We start from the raw sequence: 20074 nt of genomic DNA on the forward strand, positions 1-20074 counted from the left end.
CCCCAAGCTAGCACTACTAGCTTAACCACCTAAGTCAAGACACAACTTCTCTGTGCTGGTTTCTTCTTCTAGAAATGAGGACACATTGAAATGTATGATCTCTTAGTTCCCCTCCACTCTAAAATTCTGTAGTATATGACTAACACAATGGTCAGAGAACATTACAGTCAATAAATATAAGTGTAGACAAGTTAGGGCACTCTATGTTTTTTGGATTTTTTTTTTAGGTTAAACCTAAACTTAGTTGTCACTGACTATGAGTGAATTATAAAAATTGGAAGCATGAAGTTTTCATTTTCAAGGACCTATGAGGTTGGATCATAATGTAATTGTAAAAACTATAGTGGCTTCTGTAGAGAGAAATTGGATATATACTGGAGTTAATGTGAAAATACATTTTGTTTTTATCTGGACCTCTGGATTTATTGATGTGCTTTGGATTATTAAAACTTTTATAATGTATACAGGATTGGCCTTGCTGCTAAGATATATTTATTCCTAATGTGTTGGAGACCAAAGAGTGTTAAAATTAAGTCCTGTGGTTAGAGATTAGGTCTCCTCTCCCCTTGTCTATTGCTGTCAGGGTTCCTTGTGGGTAACTAATCTACCCGTCAGAACACTAGACTGCTCCTTCCACTGAGGGAATGTGGCAATAAACTTAGCTCTCGCAGGCAAATCTCAGCGTGCCTGCTTGAACAGTCCTGTACTCCGCTCTGGGGTCGCAGTGTGCTAAGACACAGAGGGAGGCCAATGGAGATGAGTCAGGACCTGGCACCCACCCCATGCTCCTCCCTGCTGGTAAACAGAACAGCTATTTGCCCGTCACTCGAGCCTCTCAGGGCCCCAAGACTCCAGGAAGAAACAAATACTTTAGAAGCCAAAACCCCAAGGCAAGGTAAAGAAAACAGAAATGTCCGCATCCCCAGCGATGATTTCACTGGCGTGAGTTCTTTAGAGGGGGAGGAGCTGTAGACAGTTACAGCTGAACTGTTTTACCTACTTCTCAACCATAAGGCCCTTCTCTTTCACTGTTTATAGGGGATGATGGCCTTTTACCTGTTAAGCCCTGAAATCTCAAAAACCAGAGTTTAGAATTAATCTTGGTTGCTAGTCCATAATAAATTTATTTCTCCTCTTTTTATTACTTTTGTTTCTATTTTTATACTATCTTCTATTAAAATACTTCTTTCAGTTAACTTATTTTTTGTTTAGTTTATTTTTCTCTATTTTGGGGAGAAGCTATTAAAAGAATAAACATTACCAGGCAATAAATGTAAACTACTTTACAAATAATTTTACACTGACTTCTTGAGGTAACTGTTTCTTTTGCATTTTTGCAGTGGTTGAGGAGAGAACAGTGTGGGGCTAACAGTCTTGGAAATGTCCTCATCTGGCTTCATGACAATAAATAAGACTTGCTGTTGGGAGGCTACACCTCAGTTCTCTTTCTGGTGGAACTCCCTTGGCCTTTTTTCTCCTTATTTGGAACCTTGGAACTGTAAAGTATCTGGTGCATAGATTCAATGCTTATACGATTACTCTTAAGGCTGAAGATACACCCATCTTAAGGTCCTCTCCTGGTTTTTTTAGATACCAGAAATTTCTGTTCTAAGCTTAGGAATTGTTACATACCTGAACTGGAGGCATGGCTGGCTGATTCCTTCTAGCTCTGTCAGATAGCGTCCCACCTCTAATATATCAATAGCTAAACCTCCTGTTACCTCCTTCTCAGTAGCCAAGGCTGAGATTGGCTGGATATTGTGATGTCACAGAGTAGAATCCTTGCTCCTCCCAAAGACCCAGGTGAGATCCTCCGCTTCAACATTTTCTGTCTTGCCCTTGACAGGAGGTTGGGTAGCTTAATTCCTTTATTTCTTAACTGATCCATAGAATCATAGAATCTTACTGTGAGCAGAGACCTTGGAGGCCCATGACTAGATTATATTCTAACTCCTGTATTTAACAGATAAGGAAATTCAGATTCCAGGTAGTTAAGTGGCAGAGCTAAATCTAGAACCTGGGTGCCCTAAGTGTTAGCCCCCTGCCTTCTGAACACAATGTACTCATGCTGAGTTCTACTCTCTAGATTTTGTCAACATCACTGTTCTCTGATAAACAAGCTCACTGGATGATTTTTACCTGAATATACCATAACAAGAGACCATTCAGATAATGTGCATCATGGTAAGAGAATACAGTCTCAGGGAAGATCATTAGTTTTTTCTGACAATCTGTTGGTACCAGAAACAGCTAACTTTGGTCCTGGCCCAAACTCAGAAACTCTGAGCCACCAGATCAATCCTATACTAACAAGTAATGTAATTTCTAAGTAACTGATATTTTCAATGAGATTTGATATAAGGAAGAATGCTCAACCCAGGATTAGTGTTGGCTGCAATGCCATAGAAGGTTCTAGTGTTTGTTGAGAGAATGGGAAGGAATAATCAATAAAGAAATAGATTTTCACTGAAATTCTCCATACCCTTCACTTTTTCTAGATACTTTTTCTAGATATGGCATTAAAAAATTATCTGCATTTCATGAGATGACTTGTATCTATGAAGCCAGAGACTTGTACTTGCAAAATCTCTCAAGAGGGGAACATATATTACACTTTTATAACACCAACAACTAACATTTTACATCATGTTTAAGCATTTACAAGCCATTTTCACATATATCATTTCATTTAATCTTCACAGCTCAGTAAGATAAACAGTGTATTATTTTTAGTACGATTTTATGAGTGAGAAAATTATAACTTAGAGAGGTTGTGACTTGCACAAGATCACAAAGCTAATTAAGTGGAAAGGGTAATATCAGTTAAACCAGATCTTCCAACCAAGATTTTCCCCACCATAGGGCTTCCTCAGGGTGGGAGGAATTGTCATGTGGTCCTGGAACACACTTGAAGGCAATTGCATTAAGCAACCTTTTGATTAACAAAGAAGAAATTATTCCTCTGGGTCATAAATACTGTTTTACTAACCTCCTACATGTCTCAATAAAAACTTAGAGAAATGGTTAGTGAACACTAATTTCAAACTTTAAAATAATATAACCATTGCCCTTCCACCTGATAATTCCACATCTGTGAATTCTCCTAAGGGAATTATCATGAATATGAATAATATTTAACTACAAGATATCTGTCCTTTGGAGCATTGTTTATAATAGAAAACAAATTAAAAGCTCAATATTTGAAAAGTGGTAAAATGTATTATGTTTAACTCATGAAAATAATGTTGTAGGTAAAGTTTCCTAGAACCTTAATCATTTGTGTGCTATCTTTGGAATAGCACCATCTGTACTAGTATCTACTTAATATCTTTATTTTTTTTACTTTTTTAAAAATTAATATCTTTAAATTAACTCTTACACTTTACTGAAATAAGAGAATTTATTTTTTAAAAAAATTTTATTTATTCATGAGAGACACAGAAAGAGAGAAATAAAAGAATGTAAAGGTAATTTTTAAAATCATTACATTAGGAGAAATGTAGTACTGTGTCAGATAACCATAAAAACAGATATAACAAAGTCAGACCCTGGGCCAGTCCCACCCATCACTATACCTGCAGCAGTCATGACCCTGCCACAACTGGAGAGTGCAGGAAGCCTACACATAGGACACTCCTGGAACACCTGGTTCTAGTGACCAGGGGTACCATACTTCTGAGTCCCCACCGGACATCTCCTAATAAGTCCACTTCTTTTTACGGAGATGTAGCTGAATTATCTAATATATAGAAACAGAGTTAGGCAAAATGAGAGTGAGGAATATGTACCAAATGAAAGAACAAAACAAAACCTCAAGAAAAGAACTGAACAAAACAGAGACAAGCAATCTACCCAATAGAGCTCAAAGTAATTGTCATAAAGATGTTTACTTTATGACCTCAGGAGAAGATTGGATGAACACAGTGAGAACTTCAATAAAGAGACAGAATGTAAGAAAATACCAATTGGAGCTATGAGATACAATAACAGAAATAAACAATACACTAGAGGGAATAAAAAGCAGATGAAGTGATACAGAATAATGGATGTGCAACCTGGAAGACACAGTAGTAGAAATCACCCAAATTGAAAAGAAAATGAAGATAGTTAAAAGGATCTGTAGGACAATACCAAGCATACTAACATTCATATTTTAGGGGTCCCAGAGAGAAAAGAGGGGGCAGATGTCTTATTTTAAGAAATAATAGCTGAAAACTTCCCTAACTTGGCAAAGAAAACAGATATCCAAGTCCAGGAATCACAGAAAGTCCCAAGTAAGATGAACACCAAGATAACATTACAACTAAAATATCAAAAATTAAAGACAAATAGAGAATCTTAAAAGCATCAAGAGCAATTAGTTATGTATAGGGAATTTCTATAAGACCAACAGATGATTTTTCCGCAGAAACTTTGCAGGCCAGAAAGCAGTGATGTGATATATTCAAAGTGCCAAAAGGAAAAAAAAAAAAGCCTACAACCAAGAATATTGGGCAAGGTTATCATTCAAAATTGAAAGGGAGATAAAAAGTTTCTCAATAAGCACAAGCTAAAGGAGTTCATTACTGCTAAATAGGCTTTATTATAAGAAATATCAAAGGATAGGGTACCTGGGCAGCTCAGTTACTTAAGCATCCTACCCTTGCTTTTTGCTCAGGTCATGAGTTCAGGGGTGTGAGATGGAACCTGTTTAAGATTCTCTCTCTCTCTCTCTCTCTCTCTCCTTCCCACTGCACCTCCCCCCATTCACTTTCTCTCTCTAAAAAAATATTGATTAATTAAATAAAATAAATCAAAGGACTTCTTTAAGTGGAAAAGAACAGGCCATGACTAGAAACAAGAAAATATATGAAAGAAAAAAAAACTCACTGGAAAGTCAAACATATAGTAAAGGTAGTATATCAACTACTTATAAAGCTAGTATAAAGATTAAAAAACAAAAATAGTAAAAACAACTTTAGAATAGTGAGACACAAAATAAAAGATGTAACACATGACATCAAAAACATAAAACATGGTAGAAAAGTAATAAAAAAGTAGTGCTTTTATCATGTGTTCCAACTTAAGTGGCCACCAATTTAAAATAGACTATTAAATATATAAATTGCTATATATGAACCTCAAAATAACCACAACCAAAAGCCTATAATAGATACACAAAAAAATAAAGAGAAAGAAATCCAAACATAACACTAAAGAAAATCATCAATAAGGGAAGAGACAAGACAAGAAAAAAGAAACAGAAATGAACTACAGCTCTTTTGCTTAGGCCATTGGTGCTGGCAGGATGGGCAAGTCTTGTGGTCATCTTACTGCAGGAAGCTCTATAGCCACCAACAAGATCAGAAGTGGCATGATAAACAGTACAAGGAAACCCATTTGGGCACAGCCCTGAAGGCTAACCATTTTGGAAGCATTTCCCACGCAAAGGGAATTGTGCTGGAAAAAGTAGGGGTTGAAGCCAAACACAAATTCTCCCATCAAGAGGTATATCAGGTCCAGCTGATCAAGAATGGCAACAAAATTTACAGCCTTTGTAACCCACAATAGTTGTTTGAATTTTATTGAGGAAAATGACGAGATTCTGGTCACTGGATTTGGTCACAAAATCATGCTGTCAGTGATATTCCTGGCATTTACTTTAAGGTTGTCAAAGTAACCAATGTTTCTCTTTTGGCCTTATATAAAAGATCAAACAGAGAAAGACAAATACTATATGATTTCACTTATGTAAGAAATACAGAAAGCAAAACAAATGAACAAACAAAACAAAACAGAAACTCATAGATACAGAGAATTAGCTGATGGTTGACAGCAGCAAGAGGGGGATGGATCATTAAGACATACAGTCTTCCAGACAGGAATATATTGTACAGCATAGGGAATATAGCCAGTAATATTGTAACAACTTTGTATGGTATTAGAAGGTAACTAGACTTATTATGCTGACCATTTCATAATGTGTATAATTACCAAATCACTGTTGCACACCTGAAACTAATTCAATATTGTATATCAATTATTCTTTGATTTAAAAAAAAGAATACAAAGTAATACTATTAATGCATGGATTTTTGATGCTGATACCTAGCAAAAAACGTGACTGATTTAATCGAATCACAATTCATACCCTTTATTCCTGTAATAAACTTCACCTTTCTGTAGTAGAAATCTCTTTTTTCACTACAACAGGCTCAGTGAGGAAAAGAAATGAAGTGCATGTCTGATTCCAAATTGCAGTTATGTATATTTCCACATACCTGGCATACCTGGCATACTAAATGATTTTTAACTTCTAAAAATGACCCTTTGATGTACTTCAGAAAAGAGCATAGCTATCACATGGACAGTGAGTATACAAGAATCCACACTAGACTTCTGTGTGATTTTCGCTAATGGTTCTCAGGAACTGTGCTACAGCTTAGAAAGCATTTTTGAAATTTGTGAGTGTTTTTGGTTGTTGCAATCATTAGGGATTGGAGGCACTCCTGCCTTTGTTAGGCAGGGGCCAGAGATGTTAGCCTGCAATGCCAGGCATGTTCCCATGTGAATAAGAATTGACTGATAATTTCAAGTGACTTTATATATCTTACAGAATATCCAAGTCAATGAAAAAACTAGTGAGCCAGACCTAAATATTAGTTGTAGTTTATAATTACCTAAATCAATCTAACATGGAAATGCAAAATTTTTGCACAGTTTTAATATACACTGATTTTTCCTAAAATGCAACAGCTTTGTATATCAGGCAAGACCATACTTTATTTTGTTTACAACTTTACCAAACATTGTTCACAATTTTGGAAAAATCAGCCTACCAGATAGCCATGGTGCCTTGAAGTCACCCTTCATTTGTATCTGTCTACACTTGCAGCTTCATATTCTCAGCAAATCTCCCATTATATTCTCCACTGTAGTCAAGCTCAAGCATTTAACTACTAAAATGTATATGCTTTTATATGAATTATTTTCTTTAGTTTTTCCTTTTATCCAGTATAGGGCATTATATTGACTTTTATTAAATTATGTAAAGAGGCAGGCTATCTATGACTATCATTTCAGAATTTGACAGAGGAGATAAAACATTGTCATTTAAAAGAGAACACTAAGCCTGGTAGGGTTGAGCACCACTCAATTCCAAGAAGTCATCCGAGACATTAATGGGCATAACCGAGGATTGAGGATTGCACTTATAATTCACGCATTCGCATCAAGCTGATTATCATTGTGCTTCCTTCCTTGGCCTTCTTCCAAGCAGAAGTATCTACAAAATTACAGGCTCAATATTCTATATTTTTCAATTAATCACAAAATATGTAATCACTGAAAATGTTTAAAATGTATTCATACAACACCAAAAAATAATCTCACACATCAGCTTTGGCACATATTACACATCATGCTTTAGGAAATACAGGATTTTCCATTCTAATGGTATAGAAGAATGGCCACAGATATTAGTGAGCAAAAAAATCACAAAAAAGTAGGTACCATTTTTAATAAATATACATAGTGTGGAAAATTTGAAAGATCTACACCAAAATATCGACAGTGGTTACCTCAGAATGGGAGATGATATGTGATTCAATTCTCTTACTTGCCTACCTTTTCTAAATGTTTTAGAATAGCCATGCATTCTTAAATTATGAAAAAAAGCTATTTGAAATATATATGCTTAGGAGATAAAATTGGAGGGAGCTATGGGACATTTATATTCATATATATATGAATATAAATGTATATATTTATATTATATATATATCTGTAGTATTGCCTCTGTAGTGAAACCAGTATACAGCATACATCTTTTTGTTTCTTTTTATTTTTTTTTATCCAAAAATTCCTTCTACCACACAAAGTGGAAAGACTTAAAGCAGAGATTCATTAGAAGAATCATAAAGTGGACCAACAATTTCCCTACTTTCGTTAGGATTTTTAGTAATGTCCATGGAATAAATGAATAATTTCCAAAACTTAGTTTATTAAAAGTCACCTTTCTTAGAACAGAGTATTCTCATGGCAAGATATGTAAGGATTGAGCTCCCTTTTCTTGAAGTGATCTCCTTCCAGGTATCTCAGGGAAAAAAAAATAGATCCTCATTTGTCGGAGCATATACTTAATACTTCACATTCTGCAAATGTATGGACTACATCACTTCTTTTTTGTAAGCTACTGTAATGAAACACATGCCATACCTGTGGAAGCAGTGGGCAAAGCCTCAGAGATAGAGAGCCTATAAAGCTTTGAGGTCCCTTCAGACAGTGGGATGAAGGAAGCCTGCAAAGAAGGAATACCTCTGTAAGCAGGCATTTTTCAGACTAAATAAATTATATATGGAAGTCAGAGTTCAAAGGTTTTTGCTCAATTGTGGAGGGGAATTTTGTGAGGAAAAAAATACTCATTTTGTCAACAGTTAAATTCCACTTCAGGCCAGAATTTTTCAAATTGTGGGCCACAGATCACCTAAATCAGAACCACCTACTTTATTTTAAAAAAAATTAATGCAGATTCCCACATAACTCCCTGGATTTACTGCCATTGAATCTCAAGGGCTAGATTAGGAACTCATAGTTAAGCAAACCCTCCAGGGGATTCTACTGCTCAGAAATGTTTGAGAACAATTGCTGTAGGCCAGAGGTTCCCAAACCTCAGAGCAGAACATCAGAGTGTATAATGGATTTGTTAAAACACAGATTGCTTATTCCACTCTCAAGTTTATGGTTCTGGAGGCATAGGAGAGGCCCAAGACTATATTTTAACAAGTTCCCAGATGAGGAAACTAATGGTTGGGACTGTGCTTTGAGAACCCCTGTGCTTGGCCCAAGAAACTGGGGAGATTCTTTTAAGATTTTTTTTTTTATTCATGAGAGACAGCGAGAGAGAGAGAGAGAGAGAGAGAGAGCGAGAGAGAGGCAGAGACAAAGACAGAGGGAGAAGCAGGCTCCATGCAAGGAGCCTGATGTGGGACTCGATCCCCAGTCCCCAGGATCACATCCTGGGCTGAAGGCGGTGCTAAACCACTGAGCCACCCAGGCTGCCAGAAACTGGGGAGATTTTACAGGCATTTCCAGAGACCTAGGAAATTCAACTCAAGACTTGAGTATTTTTTTAAAGACTCAGAATTTGTCAAAGAAATTTGTTGTTACTTTGGTTTTTATTTTTTTAATTAGGATTTTTTTTCTACAAATAATTCTTATTTTTCCACTCAAATGCTTGCTATGTCCATCCATCCAGGATTCTCCAAGGCTAAAAATAAACAGCATTACTTTTCCTTCATTTTGTACCTTTTATATTTGAGAATATTGATGAATGAATACAATTGATGCTTGATTTTTCAGATGGCCTGCATTAATTTTGATTTCAGTGACCCACTGAACACCAGTGTTAGCATAACAACAGTTACCAGAGCTAAAGCTCTTGTAGGGGAGGGATATGAGCAGCCTATGTGCAATATTTTAATTAAGTCTTAGTGGATTCTCCTTTAAAGGATATTTAAAAAAAAAATTTTTTTTTTAAGATTTTATTTATTCATGAGAGACACAGAGAGAAAGAGACAGAGACACAGGCAGAGGGAGAAGCAGGCTCCATGCAGGAAGACCAACATGGGACTTGATCCCAGGTCTCCAGGATCACATCCTGGGCTGAAGGCAGCGTTAAACCGCTGAGCCACCCGGGCTGCTTTCCTTTAAAGGATATTATAAGAATTCAACATAATCCTGGAAAAGTCAATCTAAATCTATACCTTTTTCCAAGCCAAGCTCCTTATGCTAGGTAGAAATCTAAGCATGCCTGGAAAATCAGAAGATATATATTGCTAATGTTTGTTCCCAAAGACCCACCTCATGTACTCATAAAATCATAATATTTTTTCAAAACAGAGGTAGTACTGTACACCCCAACATAATTCATTTTTAAGCAGTGCTAATGACATTTGTAAAAGAAAATGTCAGCCAAACTGCAATAAAACATTTCCAGCCCAATAAAAGTAGTTTGAGTTGAGTATTTTAAAATTTTTGGCTTTGGAAGGTTAAAATAATAAGTGAATCACAGATCCAAAAAATACGATGCTAAAGTTATTACCAGATACAGTTTGTTCTGCATCACAACTAAAGTCTCAGAGGCTTCTCAGTTTAGATCCTGTAAAATGATCCCTATAAAACTACCTTTGCTGTGTGGCTCTTCTCTGAAGAACAGAAAATTTAGGGGGTCAATAACAAATATTTTAGGAAATAAAAAGATTATATTTCCAGCAGAGTTATTAAGACTATCATTTTTTGGAGTTAAATCTTGAATTCAAAATTTTTCCCAGTTTCCTCATCTATAAGGTAGAAATAATGATACATGCTTTACAGGAGTGACTTTATTCAGTATGTGGGCTTTGTGGAGAGCCTTGAAGGATGCACCATATTTATCTAGGGCAAGGTGGAGGAGCGGCATCTTTCTGCAATACTGGCACACAGACCCTGACTCTGTCGGTGCGGTGTAACTACCTAGAGACACATGGTCAGAGATGAAACTTTGTACATGTTAAAATTTACAATACTTATTTATGATTGCATCTAGTCAACTCATTTATTCAATAAATTCTTATTCCTATCTTTGATTTGAAACAGGCAATACTTGTTTAGGTGCTCTAATATAATAGTCAAAAAAGCAAGTAAAGGATATTTTGAATAAGTGTTATTGCAAAATAATTTCAAAAAAGAGCATACTTGTTATTAATGACAAGCAGTGTATTATGTACTTTTTGGCTTGTCATCCTGACTATGGAGTACATGTTGTAAAGGAAGAAAAGTGGGTAATTATATTTCACATGAACATCAAATTGAGTGTTCCTTCCTTGTAGTTTTGTAAAGTAGAATTGTGGCAAGATTGTCCCTAGTTAATGCCAGGAAAAATGGAAAATAGATGTCTTTTTTAAAATGTCTCTTATATAAACAAGTAAAACCTGTTAAAGTGGTTTGCAGTCACTGAACATAGGTCAATTCCCATTAAAACAAACTTCATAGGTAAGCCTGAATTATGTTGTTGTCTTGATATTTTGTTGCATCAAATATTGCTTAGCATGAAATTAAATATATAAAGTTTGTATCAGAGCAAAATAAGTATCAGTATTATCATTAATTAAGCCATTGTTGGCAAATAATTTTGCAATAAAGTTTTAATTCTACCTATGTTCATCTTAACAGGTGCAATCTTACGGCTCAAAAGATGAACAAGTGCTTTCCAAATTTTGTTCTGTAAGTATAGCAGTTAATTTTTGCTTTCAAGATATTAAACAGAGAAACACAATTGATATTGCATCATTATCTTAATTATCTTTATATATTTTGCATTTGTGTATTTTGCATTGAAATGATCTCAAAGGTCCTAATATTCATTAGCATTCTATATTTCAATCTCATTCCCAAGGAGTTTATATATTATAGGACCTTGTTTGGGACTATAGATATTATCTGAATTTTAATGGTATCACTAATTATTAAAGTTTGTTATAAAATGCTGGACTCTAGTCATTTGAGAAACTTCTAGTATCTCCTATGAATATGATGTTTGGAATACTCTACCCTGATTTTGGGGATAAAACTGATCATTATCTGGAAATGCCCTACAACTTTCTCTTCCACCTACTCCCTTACCTTTATTATATGCAAATCCAATCTAGAACCATTCCTCAGTTCCTTGGAAACCTTTGCTATATGTATTCATCAGCTTTTATTGTGTACCAAAAATTCTCAGTGATGTCCAGTAACAAAAGCTTACTTTACTCAGATTGGCTGGGCAACTAGAACAGCCCTGCTCTGAGCTGCAGGTCAGGTTCAGGTATATCCATGAGTCTTTCATTCTAGGATCAACATCATGTGGCCAACATCAATGGAGAGAGTAGGGTATTCTTCATATAATTGAGGAGGAGGAGACAGAAGTAATAATTTGCTGGCTAGTACCCCCATTCTGCATACCATACTGGAACAGAGACAGGATAGCAAAAATAGCCCATTGCAAAAGGGGAAGCAGTCACTGGTCTGTAGCAATTCTGAAATCTCACTAGGTAAATGTTGCCAAGTCCCTAACCTGAAGGTAGGAAATGTTCTTTGATTAGGCTCCAATTCTATTCCCTGGGAGTAGCTTTTCTTTTCATTGTTCTCATGACTCTTGGCTCCACCTTCTGAGAGGTAATTTTCCATTATCCTTCTTGGCCACATTTGAAAGAAAATATGTACCCCCTGGCATCTGAGCAGCTTCCTCGTCCTGCTACCTGCTTGCAGAATGTTGGGGACCCTAAAGTCTTTAATTTTTAATGGTTCACTTTTTTATTATTGAAGTATAGTTGACATACAGTGTTTATTAGTTTCAGGTGTGCAGCACACTGATGATTCAACAATTCTATACTTTATACAAAGCTCACCATGATAAGAGTAGTTACCATCTGTCACCATAAACATTATTACAATATTGACTATATTCCCTGTTCTATACTTTTCATCTCTGTAACTTATTTATTTTATAACTGGAGATTTGTGTCTCTTACTCTCATTCCTGTGTTTCACCATCCTCTAATCTCCCTACCCTCTGGCAACCACCAGTTTGTTCTCTATGCAACTGTGTCTTTTGTTCTTTGTATATTTTGTTTATTCATTTGCTTTGTGTTTTGGATTCTACTTGTAAGTGAAATCATATGGTATTTGTTTTTCTCTGTCTAGCTTATTCACTGAGCAAAAATACCCTCTAGGTCCATTCATGTTGTCACATATGGTAAGATCTTACTCATTTTTATGTTGGAGTAATACTCCTATGTCTGTGTGTGTGTGTGTGCATGTATCACGTATTTTTTATCCATTTATCTATTAGTGGACACTTAGATTGCTTCCATATCTTAACTATTGTAAATAATGCTGCAGTAAACAAAAGGATGCATATATTTTTTTCAAATTAGCATTATCATTTTCTTTGGGTAAATATCCAGTAGTGGAATTATTAGATTATATAGTACATCAATTTTTAATATTTTGAGGAACCCCCCTACTGTTCCACAGTGGCTACACCAGTTTACATTCTCAGCAGCAGTGCACAAGGGTTCTTTTTCCTCCAAATCTTCACCAACACTTATTATTTCTTGATTTTCTGATACTATTCTTATAGGAGTGAGGTAATATATCATCATAGTTTTCATTTGCATTTACCTGATGGTTATTGATGTTGAGCATCTTTTCATGTGTCTATTGGCCATTTATATGCCTTCTTTGGAAAAACGTCTATCCGGGTCCTCGGCCCATTTTTTAAATCCAACTGTTTGTGTTTTTTTGATGCAGAGTGGTATAAGTTTTTTTTTATATATTTTGCATATTAACTTCTTAACAGATATATTATTTGCAAATATCCTCTCCCATTCAGTAGGTTGCCTTTTCATTTTATTGATGGTTTCTCTCACTGTGCAAAAGTTCTTTTATTTACGTGTAGTCACAGTAGTTTATTTTTGTTTTTGTTGTCCTTGCATGAGGAGACATATTCAGAAAAATGTTGCTAAGGCTGATGTTCAAGAGATGACCGCCTATGTTTTCTTTTAGGATTTTTATGGTTTCAGGTCTCACATTTAGGCCTTTAATCCATTTGAATTTATTTTTGCATACGATGTAAGAAAGTGGTCCAGTTTTATTCTTTTGTGTGAATTGGATAGCATGTAGCTATCCAGTTTTCCCAACACCATTTATTGAAGAGACTTATTCTCATTGTATATTCTTGCCTCCTTTGTCATAGATTAATTGACCATATAAGAATGCTTTATTCCTGGGCTCTCTGTTCTGTTCATTGATCTATGTTTTGTCTTTGTGCCAATACCATACTGTTTTGAGTACAGCTTTGTAATATAGTTTGCCATTCAGGAGTATAATACATCCAGCTTTGTTCTTTCTCAAGATTACTTTGGCCATTTGGGGGTCTTTTGTGGTTCCATATGAATTTTAGGATTCTTTCTTCTAGTTTTTCTGAAAATATTGTTGATATTTTGATAGCAATTACATTAAATTTGTGGATTGCTTTAGATAGTATGGATATTTTAACAATATTAATTATTTAATCCATGAACATGGTCTCTTTCCATTTGTTTGCATCATCTTCAATTCTTTCATCAATATCTTAGTTTTCAGAGTAAAAGTCTTTCACTTCATTGATTAAATTTGTTCCTAGATATTTTCTTCTTTTTGATGCAATTGTAAATGGGATTGTTCCCTTAATTTCTCTTTCTGCCACTTTGCTATTTATATATAAAACTACAACAGATTTCTGTATATTAATTTCATATTCTGCAAATTTGCTGAGTTCATTTGTCATAGATTTGTGACAAATAGGTTCTAATAGGTTTTGGTGGAGTCTTTAGGGTTTTCTTTGTGTAATATCAAGGCATCTATCAATAGTGAGTGTTACATCTTCCTTACCAATCTGAATACCTTTTATTTCTTTTTCTTGTCCAATTGCTGCTGCTAAGACTTCCAGTACCACATTGAATAAAAGTGGCAAGAGTCAACATCCTTGTCTTATTCTTGATCTTAGAGGAAAAACTTTTAGTCTTCAGTTTTTTATATAAAATATTAATTGACGAACATTAGTTGACCATAGAGTTAAGGGCCCATTTCTGGGTTCTCTATTCTGTTCCATTGATCTATGTGTCTGTTTTTGTGCTAGTACCATACTGTCGTGATGATCACAGCTTTGTAGTACAACTTGAAATCCGGCATTGTGATGCCCCCAGCTCTGGTTTTCTTTTTCAATATTCCCTTGGCTATTCGGGGTCTTTTCTGATTCCACACAAATCTTAAGATGATTTGTTCCAACTTTCTGAAGAAAGTCCATGGTATTTTGATAGCGATTGCATTAAATGTGTAAATTTCCCTGGGTAGCATTGACATTTTCACAATATTAATTCTTCCAATCCATAAGCGTGGAATATTTTTTCCATCTCTTTATGTCTTCCTCAATTTCACAAGTGTTCTGTAGTTTTTAGGGTATAGATCCTTTCCCTCTTTGATTAGGTTTATTCCTAAGTATCTTATGCTTTTGGGTGCAATTTTAAAAATAATTTTAGATTTACACAAAAGTTGCTAAGATAGTACAGAGAGTTCCATGTACCCAACACCTAACTCTTACTATTATTAAAATCTTACATTAGTATGATATAGTTGTTACAATAATGAACCAATTTTGATATGTTATTATCCTAAGTCTTTTTCATGGCTCAAAGAGTCACAGTCTCTTTTAATCCAGGCAATAATAGTGCTTTGGGAGTTAAATTTCCCACAAAAAAACTATTTAAAAATTTTTTGTGTGTGATTAGTTCCATGAAACAACTGTATCTACAATTTTCAAGTCATGCCTCTTTTCTCTTTAAGCTTACTTACAGAGTTTGAGCTTATTAGGTTAGTGGAACCTAGTCCTTATCTCTTTTCTGTGAGCCATTTTGTCCAGATAAGAGAATTCACTGAGTGCCACCTTAATCCATTAACACATTTACCAAAGAGTATGACATTTATTTGATCTTTGTCTTGAGACTTGGTCTTAATTAACATTAATCAGAGTTTGTGGTTTTCAGCATTTTTGTTTTTCCTTTTCTATTTGAAGATGAGAAACAGTTTATTTTTCAAATTTGCAAGTCCTGGAATTTCTGGAGTCACTCTTCACTCTTCAATCCCTACTTATAAGCAGGTCAATTCTTTCAAGAAAGACCTTAATCAACGGCAGCAAACAACTCATGCTATTAACAATCTGTCTTGAAATCTCGTCACCCAAAACCACCCACTCATGAGGTATACTTTCTGTCTTAAAGTTATTGCAGGTTTTACCAAATATTTTCTACTACATAATCTTGCTACTTACTACAAGATCATCATCTTTCCAGTCTCCAACACTTTTTTGCTGCCTGCTGTTCAGTCCTGAGGGAAAGACAAATATTTTCAGTTATCACAGCAACACCATACTTTTAGGGACTAATTTCTTTGTCAGCTTTTGCTGTAAAAATGCTTGTAATTTTCTAAAAACCACATTTATATGACCTATAATAGAAAGATATTTTGCTCATGGGTCTGAGGTTGCCTGTATAGTGGTTCTGCTCCAGCTTGTAGGTGGTTCAGATATGCTTTTCTATACTCACTCTGGGATCCAGGCTAAAGGAGAGGGTTCTTTCTATGACAGAGGGCATGAGTACAGAAGGCCAAACTAAACCACAGGAGCATATTTTAAGCTTTTACTCACATTTTATTGGCCAAAGCAAGTCAGGCCTAGTGTCAATGGAGGGAGGAGAGGAAATAGCAATTATTTACAGGAAAGTAACACAATCTACCTCACCAGACAAAGGTTTGTCCCCTTTATTCATCATTCAGGTGGTCACTAAAATGTATGGGGAGCAGGAAGAGGAGGGGTGCAAATATGGTTAGGAAAAAAATGTTTAATATGCAGCCACTTAAAATTCAAATCCTCCTTAAATAGCTCCTTTCCCTAAAAGGCCAGCTAAGGCTGGGCTACATCAAAACAGCCCAGATAGTAATGTGACTCCAATTCTGTAGCTGGATGCTCCTCAGTATTCCCCAAAGGCTGCTGTTTTGCTCTTTACCAGTTGTATCCAACTCCAAATGAGTCTTCTCTTTCCAACCCTACTACCTCTGCTACACATGACAGAGCTAATCCTTTTGTTTTTTAAAAGAATTTACAATTTCCTGATGGGTCTCCAAGTTCTTTCCTGGCTTTAAGCAGAGAGAAAAACTAAAAGCAGAGTTGCTCATGCATGGTCCTGACCATCCCATCCCTTTCTTTAACGTCAAACCCAAGTATCCTAGCATAACAGATGTACCTTTATACCTGCTCCTCCTGAACAGTGGGCTCGAGCCACACTTGTAATCCCTCCACTTTTCTCAGTGTCTTCCTTTTTTCATCACCACTGACTCCAACTCATCTGGGCCATCATCACCTCTAGCCTGGCTTCCTCCCTTTGAGTCTGGCTATACTTCCAGCCTTCCTACCTCCAAACCACTTTCCATTCAAAGTAATTCAGAGTAGTCTTTCTGGGATGAAAATTTGATCTTGTGGCTCTCTTGTCTTAAAACTTTTAGTATTTTTACATTTTGCTTCTAGTAAATAAAAGGTGGCTTTCCATGTATGCCCCATTTTGTCCCAAAATATTCAGCCTACATAAATTATCAAGCTTATCTGACACACTCAGACTCTTACACTTTCAGGCTTTTGAATACAAGTCAAATGGCCCTGGCTATTCTGCTGAATGGGCCTAGTAGGCAGCAGAGTAGGCCTGAAAGCTGAAGTTCCCACAAGGTTGTCCCTACCTCAGCTCAGTGCCTCCCTATGCCACCCCTGACCTCCCCAAGGGAGAAATAACTCCAAACAGAAATGTAATCATACTGCTGGACACATGATGTCAGTTCCACAAATGGTGAAATTTAAGACCTACACCCACTTGATCCTGTCTCTGTGGTATCAGGCTGTGGAGAAGTTTATAGAGCAGGAAAAAAATTAACACTTCAGGAAATTTGAAATATTCTCTTTAGAGTTCCAGAAACTAAAAAAAAAAAAAAAAAAAAAAATTCTTGCCTAAGGTAAGAGTATATGACCTCATGAAGTATGGTCTTAAGATTCTCCGAAAGTGTTACTAAGAGGTGGAAGACTTTTTTCAGTATTCTTTCCATTTATTATACATGAAGAGGTGAGGGGACACCAGTATAGTCACAAAATTGTTAGTACTATCCGATATAATCAATAAGTCATGTTTACTCCTAAACAGATCCCTTTTCACAAAATTGCTTTCCTCTTTTGAAACTGTTTTAATCAAAGCTTTTTTGTTTTTAAGTAACAAACACACATCAAACTAAGTCAAGCACAACAGTGTGGTTATTGTAAAGATTCTAAGGTTTCTCATAAGATTGAAGGTCAAGATAGTGGGCCTTGTGAGTTACTGAAGTGAGAAATTGGCTACTACAGTAAAAATTGAAGCCAAATCTGAGCAGTATGTATTGGTGTTGATGTTTTCATAAAATTAATGCCACTAGCCCAGGAGACCAAATGCTGGACTTTTCAAATGCTAGCTGTATTCAGACTCTCTTTCTCCTTGGAACTTACCTTCCCACCACTTTCTATGCAGAGAACCACCATATAATTGTTCTCTACACAGGGTAGCCACTAATGGAACCAGACAAAGGCATATGATCCAAATGCAGATTATCCACTGCTGGCTAGAAGCTCATGAGGTAGGTCAGTGCAAAGGTCTCACCCCAATAGTATCAATGGTAGTTAGCCAAGTCAATTCGTTTAGATCCTTTGGATTGGGAAATACAGAAGGATTGAGCAGGGAGTTATATATGTAAGTGGAACCAATTTATGAAAGACACAGATGAGCTAAGAGACCATGTTGACTCAGACCTGGAGAGAGTTGTTGGCCTCTAGAAGTGTCTTTCCCAGTTATAGTTTATAGATGTCTGTATTAGTTTACTGAGGCTGCCATAACAAAGTATCAAAGGCTAAGTGGCTTAAACAACAAAAATTTGTTTTCTCACAATTCTGGAGCACAGAAGTCTGATCAAGGTATTGGAAGGATTGGTTTTTCCTTGGCTAATAGATGGCTGTCTTCCCCCTATGTCTTTATAGTATCTTCCCTCTCTGCATGTCTATGTCCTAATCTCCTCTTTTAATAAGGATACAAGTCTGATTGGACTAGGGCCCGTGCTGGTGATCTTATTTTAACTTAATTACCTCTTTAAAGAACCCATCTCCAAATCAGAATCACATTCGGAGGTATTGCGGGTTAGGACTTCTACATATGAGTTTGAGGGCCTCAGTGTGGTTCTTAACAGTGTCCTCTCCCTTTTATTTGTTTTGTGTGAGTCTATGAAATCAAAACAACCTGACAAACTGTATTAGGACTCTCTGTTGTAAGAGGCAGAAAATCCAATTCAAACAGCCTCTAGGAAAAGGGAATTTATTGGCTCAAGTAATTGAAGAGTTAGGAGTATCACCATATTTAGGCATATCTGGATAAGAACTATAATAATGTCATTTTATCTGTCTTAGTCCTAGCAGGAAATAGATGGCTCCATCAAATTGAATTTTAAAAAGAAGACTAATAACAAAGATGGGGACAGAGTTTAGGAAAATTATTAGGGATACTGATGTACCAAAGCAAGCAATAGTGAGACATTGTTACCATCTCTAGGGCTAAAGGAGCAAAGCAAGAGTAGTTACTGGAACCTGAAGACAGAGAGTTGTATGGAGATGGTTTCCTAACAGGAGCTATAGCCTCCAGTAGAGGGACAGCCAGCCTGAGGAAACCCCACAGAAAGGGCTTGGGAAATAATGTAATGTCTCTGATCTCTTCATAGCACTCCCACCTGGAAGCCAGAGGGGAAGAGAGATTGATAGAATCCATTTAGTCAGCCAGTAGAGAAGAGAAGAGAGAAGATCTCAGGGCAAGTGGAAAATGGCTAGCACCACCATTAAAATTTGGTCTTGCTCTCTATCTTCTGTGTTGGTGTCTTTCTAACAGAGTCTTAGCTTGTCACCCTTACAGCTTTCAATCTGTGGAAAGAGAGTTTTCTTGCCCAAGTATTTCTAATAAAACCCCAGAGTTTAGTCTCATAGGTCTAGCTTTTATCACCAAACTCATCTCCACTTCAATCTGCATTTATGCCCATCTCTAAATCAATCACTGTAGCCAAAGGATAACTAAGCAGGTAGTGATTACCTGAATATTCTTGGAGCTAGTGAGGTGGGGTCAATCCCATAGAAACACATCGTGTGAAATGGGAGAGAGTGACTCCCCAAAGGAAAATTCAGGTGTTCTTAACAGAAGAAGGGGAAATACACAGAGACTGACAGACAAAAACAACATATGTACACTACATAACCCAGACTACTCATAGTCAAGTCCTTGGCAAATATGTAATGATTTATTGCATTGATTGGATATAGTATGTTTTGAGAACTATTCATTGCACATAATTGGAGCTGAATAAATGTTTTCAAAATTTTTTTGGAATATAAATGTTAATAATCCATGGGCAGAATTATTTTGCAATTGACTAG

The 20074-nt window shown here is 36.0% G+C and overlaps 2 protein-coding genes across 40 annotated transcripts in view; one reads left to right on the plus strand and one right to left on the minus strand.

Moving 5' to 3' along the window:
- Positions 1-1785, minus strand: part of DNAJC5B (DnaJ heat shock protein family (Hsp40) member C5 beta) — an 82442-nt gene extending 80657 nt beyond the window's left edge. The window contains exon 1 of one of the 2 annotated variants that reach the window (XM_077876766.1): positions 1633-1784. The gene's annotated coding sequence lies outside the window, so the exon portion shown is untranslated. Of the gene's footprint in view, positions 1-1632 lie in introns of both variants that reach the window. The other variant, XM_077876763.1, reaches the window with a different exon arrangement.
- LOC144300565 (uncharacterized) overlaps positions 1-20074 on the plus strand; it is a 228499-nt gene that overhangs the window by 94858 nt on the left and 113567 nt on the right. For 5 of the 38 annotated variants that reach the window (XM_077876777.1, XM_077876778.1, XM_077876780.1 and 2 more), the window contains 2 exons: positions 11191-11241; positions 12703-12754. In XM_077876777.1, coding sequence (XP_077732903.1) covers positions 11191-11241; positions 12703-12754 — 103 coding nt within the window. Of the gene's footprint in view, positions 1-614; positions 896-1340; positions 1511-1732; positions 1850-2086; positions 2185-6195; positions 6350-11190; positions 11242-12702; positions 12755-18167; positions 18244-19371; positions 19509-20074 lie in introns of those variants that run through there. The other 33 variants (XR_013367263.1, XR_013367272.1, XR_013367267.1 and 30 more) reach the window with 25 other exon arrangements.

Source organism: Canis aureus, chromosome 28, assembly GCF_053574225.1.
Source record: "Canis aureus isolate CA01 chromosome 28, VMU_Caureus_v.1.0, whole genome shotgun sequence".
Taxonomy (NCBI): Eukaryota; Metazoa; Chordata; class Mammalia; order Carnivora; family Canidae; genus Canis; species Canis aureus.